General features: G+C 33.7%; 1 protein-coding gene across 1 annotated transcript; it reads left to right on the top strand.

Moving 5' to 3' along the window:
* Positions 1–983: 983 nt before the first annotated feature.
* On the top strand, positions 984–2,638 carry LOC111890811 (zeatin O-xylosyltransferase). Its single transcript, XM_023886894.3, has one exon. It carries the CDS (start codon positions 1,088–1,090, stop codon positions 2,549–2,551), a length of 1,464 nt encoding a protein of 487 aa, XP_023742662.1. The 5' UTR covers positions 984–1,087; the 3' UTR covers positions 2,552–2,638.
* The last annotated feature ends 5,162 nt before the right edge of the window (positions 2,639–7,800 follow it).

Here is a 7,800-nt window from a genome sequence, read left to right as displayed (position 1 = left end):
TTCTTTCTTTCAAAATCGACCCATCACAGGTCGAGTTTCGTCATACTGGAGGCAAAACGAAACTAAAATGAAGATATGCTGGGGGGGGGGGGGGGGTCTGCAACAATCTCTAATTCTTACTGTCTCGATCTCTCTTTCTTTCTCTATAAGATGGCGAGTGAATTCACACACGAACAATTGTTGGAGACGACTAAGAGTACCATTGGAGCACACACACATCACAACCCGTCTTGCGACTCCCTCTCTCACTCTCCCCAAACCCTAATGCCTTATTATTATACATTTAATCAACCTACTCTAATTTATTTAATTATTCACTAATAATACTTATTATTATTATTATTATTATTATTATTATTATTATTATTATCTATCCGAATAGATAACTACTTGACCATTAGGTTGCAAAATCCTATAATTATATTTTGAATCAATTAAACGCGAAAGACTTCTAGTTTCAATATAATTAATTATTCTAATATTTACATATTGGGATAAAATAATACTTACAAATTAAGTCCGGATTTTACACTTTTAACCCCTAATCTCTAAAACCGTGATAATTAGCTCCTCGAGACCAACACCTTACTATATAATTATTGATTTTTGGGGCTACTATACGATCATTAATTAATTTATTTATTTAATAAACGGGGTGTTACAGTTTAATTTAAATAATATGTTTAAAATTATATTTGTTTTAATAATTATTAAAAAAACACACACAAAAAAAAAACGAATGCTTAAACTTTAATAAATAAGTAAAAATAAAGATACATGAAAATCATTAACCGTAGTTACATATAAATTAACCTTAGTTATATATGGTTATAGAATATTAGTCTTGGACTCTTGGTCATAAATGTGGATAGGTCACAATTCTATGTGTTTCTCAAAGATGGTGAAGAGACGAGCTAGTGGTCAAGTTGAGTTCGGCCAGATGCTAAGATTTTTTTTTCTTTTTCTTTTTGACGATTTAATAATATTTTAAGATGAAAGAGATCTTTTTGTGTAACATTATGTCTGGATATAAGATATTGTAAAGTTATTGTTTTTTTTAAGATTTCAAGAAATTAAGACGTCATTGATGATGTCTTCAATTCCTTTGATATATAAAATATCTCACTCAACTAAGTACACAATTGACAATCTAACTATTAAGATGGAAAAGAAAGACGTGGTGGTGTTAGTGGTGCCTTTTGTGCTACAAGGTCATCTCAATCAACTCCTCCACTTCTCCGGTCTCCTATCTTCCTATAATCTACCGATTCATGTCGTCGTCACAACCACCCACAGCCGTCAAGCAAAGCTTCGTGTCCACGGTTGGGATCCCACCACCGCCACAAATACCCATTTCCATGAATTTGAGACACCCAAATTCGAATCCCCTCCTCCAGATCCTAATGCTCCCGACAAATTCCCTTCACACCTTCTTCCATCGTTTCAAGTACCATCTCATCTTCGCGAACCTTTTGCAAAACTATTGGCTGATATTGCTCCCACGACCAGTCGAGTCATCGTCATTCATGACTATCTAATGAGCTCAGTCGTTCAAGATGTAGTTGCATATGAAAACGCAGAAGCTTATGTCTTCTATGGTGCTTCGGCTTTTACGACGTTCTCGTACCTTTGGGAACAGAAAGGAAGGCCATGTTTAGATGATGCTGAATCCTATATGCAACTTACAAAGATCCCTGCTTTTGAAGGCTCTATACCAGCAGAAATATTAGAATCTGTTGCGTGTCATAATGTCTGTCAAACGTTTAATTCAGGCAATATTCATGACACATGCAACGTTTTCGATGGGAAATTCATTGACTTTCTTGCGAAAGAAGGACTAACTGGAAGTAGAAAGCAATGGGCTATGGGCCCTTTCAATCCGGTGGCCATAAGCGATAACGAAGACCTTGGAAGACGTCACATGTCGCTAGAATGGCTTGACAAACAAGCTAAAGACTCGGTGATATATGTTTCATTTGGCACAACAACTTCATTATCCGATGACGAGATCCGAGAACTTGCTAATGGATTAGAGAATAGTCAACATAAGTTTATTTGGGTTCTACGAGATGCTGATAAAGGAGATATCTTCGATGGCGAAGTTAGGAGAGTTGAATTGCCAAAAGGGTTTGAAGAGAGACTTGGAGCACAAGGATTGGTGGTGAGAGAATGGGCACCACAGTTAGAGATACTAGCTCACCCTGCAACAGGCGGATTTATGAGTCACTGTGGTTGGAATTCGAGTATGGAGAGCATCACCATGGGAGTTCCTATAACTGCATGGCCAATGCATTCAGATCAACCAAGAAATGCTACGCTAGTAACAGAGGTGCTAAAGACTGGTATAAGCGTAAGGGATTGGGAGAGTCGTGGTGAGCTAGTAACGTCTTCAACTATTGAAACAAGTATTCGGAAATTGATGGCTTCTGATGAGGGAGATGCGATGAGGAAGAGAGCTGCTAAACTTGGTGATGATGTTAGGCGGTCTGTAGAAAAAGGTGGGGCGACACGCACGGAGATAGATTCCTTTATTGCTCATATTACTAGATAGGATAGGATTCGTGTATTTACCTTTAAAAAAGGTTGGCACCGATGTTGTAGGAGACAAAAATAATACTATAATTTAGCTTAAATTTCATATTACAATATCTTAATAAGGAAAAGTTTGAAATTATAGTGTTGTAGGAGACAAAAATAAAAGTGATATCCTATTATAATCAAGCATCTGATATGGTCACATGAGTGAAGAGGCCATCAGTGTTTGGGATCGCTTATCCCAAACATTTTTTTTAAAATGTTTAATCGAAGGATAACAAATAAGAAAAACTTATTTGTTTATTATTTCATTTTGTTCGGCTAATTTAAACGAATGAACATTAACAACCCTGTTCGTGTAATTCGGTTCGTTTATAATTCTATATATATATATATATATATATATATATATATATATATATATATATATATATATATATATATATATATATATATATATATATATATATATATATCTTTTTTCAACTTATAAGTTCATTAAAAAGTAACTATAATCTATTGAGAAAATTACACATAAATATGTTTTATAAACTAAAAAATTAAACATACGTTATTGGACAATTGGATCTTTTAATCGATGATCGGCTCTCGGTTTTATATGAAAAGAAAGTAGTCGCAATGGTGGATCCTAATAGATTAGGAAGTTGAAAAGTGAAGCAATACTGCAAATTAAGAACACAATATATTTACAATAATCAAGAACAATATATTTACACTAGTCATTTTTTCACATAAAAGGGCTTGAGCTAAATGGATATGGATAAAGAAAATGGTACAAGAATCAACTTAGGGGTTGTTTAGGATTTCTCATTTAATATATATAAACAAGTTTATTAGCTTATGGTATCTCATATTATTAATAATTTTTTTTAGTGTTTGAATAAATTAAGATTAAGAGGCTTATTTATTTAAATAAAGAGATCTTGAACGGTGGGTTTAACGTATCGAAAATAATTAATAACTTATTAAATATATAATTAAAACATAGTATTCTTATGAACAACGGTTTCAATAAAATAAATTAGGGTGGAGCTCAACGTCGTCTTCTTCTTGACAATGGTGTCCTCCACTGTTTTTATTCCCAATTAAATTACTCCACCACACCACCACCGACTTCAGTCCGATGTTTGGTCCACTGACTTTCCTTTATCTCTATTTCCTCGTATACGTATTCTCATGCGAAGATGCTTGTAACGTCCCAAATAAAAGACCCAAAAAGGTCCATTTTTAATTTAATAAAATCAGTATACCAAATACATTATCATTACAATCCAAATAATCAAGTGTATCAATTGCCATATGAAATCAGAGTAAATCACAAAACGTGGAACGAGATGGTGTGTGTTCTGCAATCATCCTGAACTTTTCTATTTGAAAACCGAAGTACCTGAAACATATATTGAAAACCGTAAGCATAAAGCTTAGTGAGTTTCCCAAGATGTCACATACCATATATATCATATAATGGGCCCTCGCCCGACATCGAGTCCACCTCGGATTACAGATCTGTCATTCATTAGGCCCCGCCTGGCTTCGGGCCTCGCCCGGTACACACATAATCATATAGTCATATAATCATACAAATACATGCGATAATCACAAAGACAATAGCATACCATACAGTCATCGAGCCCCGCCCGACATTGTGCCTTGCCCGGTAAGCATAAAACACATACTGAGAACTAGCATACAATATACTCATCAGGCCCCACCTAGCATCAGACCTTGCTTGGTAAACATATAGTCCATAAAACCCATGCAAGAGTCACACAGACATCTTTCATCCTAAGCATAACAATCATGGGTTGGCATTGGTGCCTTGGACCCGCTAGACATAGTGAGAAAACTCACTTCGCACTGCCGAATCTCACTGAAAGAATCTTCGGCTATTGGCCCGCAAGAATCCCTGCGCTATCAATCACAAGTTAATCATCCATCAATAATCGGATCCGACCCACATCAAGTGTCCAAACTAGGGTAAAAGACCTTTTTACCCTCTTCATAACTTGACCCAAATCCAAGGCCCAATTCAACAATCCAAAAGCCCAAAATTCCAATCCTAAGGCCCAAATATGACCCAATTTTCCAAATTGAGCCCAAATCCCATAGCAGGCCTTTCAAAATAATTACCAATTCAAAACCTGATGGCCAACAGGGCCTAAAGCATCTAAGCCCAAAGGTTAGCCCAAAACGAAGCCCAAACACCGAAATCTATTCCTGCTGAGTACACGGGGCGTACTCAGCTTGTATGCTAAGCGTACTGGTTTAAGGGCTTCTCCAATACTTAAAATCACTATTTCAAAGTACTCGTGAATATTGTAGCAATTACAATTGTAATGTATTAACCTCAACTGATAATCTACAATCAATTCATGACAATCTTAATTCACTACTTACTTCCAAAAGTATGAACGACTGTAGAATTTTGTATAATATTAAAACTACTCAGGGATATAAGACATGCAAAGTGAAACACATTAATAAATTAATTAACTATGACATAATACCCATTGATTAAAATTAAATACCTATTATTTAATCACCATAAAAGTTACAAATTTATTTATTGTATAATGTTTATTTATTGTATAATGTTTCTAATAATCAACTAACCACTTGAATTAGTTGACATCAATCATGCATACTATGCCTCTCGATGGTTCTTCCTTTGTGAATAGATCGATTAGACATTAGTCCAACGATGCTCAATTTAAGATTCAAATTCTTATCACTATCTAAGATGTAGTGGAATTTCATATTTACATACATTGTCTTTCTGTGATATCAAGGTTCTTAAGTCACAAAGAACGAGCCTTCGACATTACCAGAATGTTCCAGTGGAACTTGTTACTAGAAACAATTCCATGGTTATGAAGTTTCAAATTCAAGCCACACTCCTTGAACACTTTTTTTCATTAATGTTTCCAATTCACATGTAGATTTTACAAACATCTCCCATTATGGAAACATTTCCATATTCCTACATGACCATCAATTCTGACAAAGAATCATCTCAATCCAAAATGTTTCACTATGGTCCTTCCCAAATAATGTCATACTTCTAACTGGCCACAAGCAACCAATCTTCGGTAAAACTAGAATGTTCTTGATAGTTGTTTAACAACCTTAGTCACACGCAATCTTAATCCTTTTCACACAACGCTCTAGGCATTTGAAAAATAGAATAATCGAATATTATAGCATATGTAATCGATCCTATATCCAAATCATATGAGACTTGACTCATTATTACAAGGGTCTAATATATGTTCAATTCTTTGCTATAATATTTACATATATAGAATATCGAATATCAAAACATTTCAACATGCTATTCATATATGCCTTGACTAGGTTTTATTAAACTATACAAACTAAACTTTTAGATTCGTAACGAAGTAGGAGTGCCCTCTCCGTAAGTCCACTATAGCAAAATAGTTCCCAACTTTTATAATGTAATGTCTGGTTCCTGGTATGTATTTGATTTATTTAATTATTCAATTTATAAGGGCAACTCGACGAGTTGGAATCCCCAAACTCATCGAGTAGAGATCATATGGGCCGCGTGATTTAAGTAACCTACTCTACGAGTTGAGAGGCCTAAACTCGACGAGTAGGTGGGTAGAGGAGAACGCTAATTTCCAGGATTTGCACCCTCTTTATGTTGGATTAATGTCTAAGTCCATAACTATATTTGGTAAGACTTGACCCGACCCGGCATGGTCCATTTGGGTTGCATACCATCATGCACTTGAATGAGAGAAATAAGACACTTATGGTTATTAATATATTATAAGTTCTAGTATATTAATAATAAGAATAATAAGATTATTTAATTAATATTGATCAAGAATTAATCTAGGATTAATTAAGTGATCAAAAGAAGACTAATTAAATATATGTGTTGATTGTGTAAATCATCCATACTTGTATAGTGGGCTAATGCTCCATGGATAATCAAGTTGGGCTAAAATCCATAGGATGGTCCATGGATGCTCCATGGTGTATTTGTACCCATGGATCCAAGGAAATGGAAAGCCATGACAATTAAGAGTTTACCCTAATTGTGTAACTATATAAGCATCTTATTATTGAGGAAAAATCGGCCACTAGAGATAGTGAAGAAAGGGCTAGCCGATTTTGAAGAATGTAGAATTCTCTCAAGTCATTCCAAGTGTTTTGATGATTGTGATTCCATTTGAGGTGTCACACTTGGGGCACTAGGCACTCAAGCTACATGAAGATTGTCTACACCAAAGAGGTATGTATTCTATCTTGCTATAGTTATTGTTTTGTATGCTAGATTAGAATAATACCTTGGAAGTTCTTATTTGCATGTATAATAGAGAAAACATAGATCCAAGGTATTTAGGGTTGCATGTACACTTAGGAAGTGTTAGAATGCTCAAAACCCAACAGTGGTATCAGAGCCAGGTTGTTTTTTTTTGTTATATTGATGCAAATATTTTATTTTCAAAGTTGGAAAAAAAAAACACATGAAGTTTGTCAAATTTTAAGATAATTACTTGTTCTTGTGAAAAACTAATTATTTGTAAAATTTGAATAATTTGCTTTATGAGTTGAATTAGGTCAAATTTAATAAAAGATAAAATAATATGATTATTTTATTAGTTTTAAAAGTTTGATCTAAAGAGTTTTATTTTTTTTGAAACCTCCATAAGTTATGGATCACCAAAAGTTTTTTGTGTTAGCTTGTTTTATGAGTGAATTTAGATTAATGAATAAAATTATGTGATAGTTGGTTTTAATCCAAATTAATCTAAGAATTGATTCTAAAATGTGTTTTTGTAACTTGTCCTCAAGTTATATGAAAAGTCACATTTAAGAATCATAAAACTCATAAAAATTGGCAAAGGTTACAAAAATGAAGAGTCTAGTTCTAATTAAATGGTTTTATGACTCCATAACTTGTCCTCAAGTTATGGAGGACCAAGAGTCTCTTCATTTAATAAAATAAAATAAAATAAAAAAAAAGGTGTAACCTTAATTAATTCCATAAGTTATAAAATAAAGAAAAGTTAATTCTTTTATTAGTTTAAAGTCTTCCATAACTTGTCCTCAAGTTATGGAACTTGAAGAGTTTTTGGATTAAAACTACTTTAAACACATAAGTTATGGAATTAATTAGTTTTGAATAGTTTCAAAACTTGCCCTCAAGTTTTGGAATTTGTAAAGTTTTCTCTAATGAATACTTTAATTCCAAGTTAGCCCTTAGAATTTTAA

The sequence above is a fragment of the Lactuca sativa genome, chromosome 5 (assembly GCF_002870075.4).
Source record: "Lactuca sativa cultivar Salinas chromosome 5, Lsat_Salinas_v11, whole genome shotgun sequence".
NCBI classification, from domain to species: Eukaryota; Viridiplantae; Streptophyta; class Magnoliopsida; order Asterales; family Asteraceae; genus Lactuca; species Lactuca sativa.
Note: the sequence above shows the minus strand (reverse complement) of the source record. Positions and strands in the feature narration are given on the sequence as shown.

Coding starts and splice junctions, on each gene's coding strand:
- LOC111890811 (XM_023886894.3), top strand. CDS start 1,088: ATGATGTCTTCAATTCCTTTGATATATAAAATATCTCACTCAACTAAG.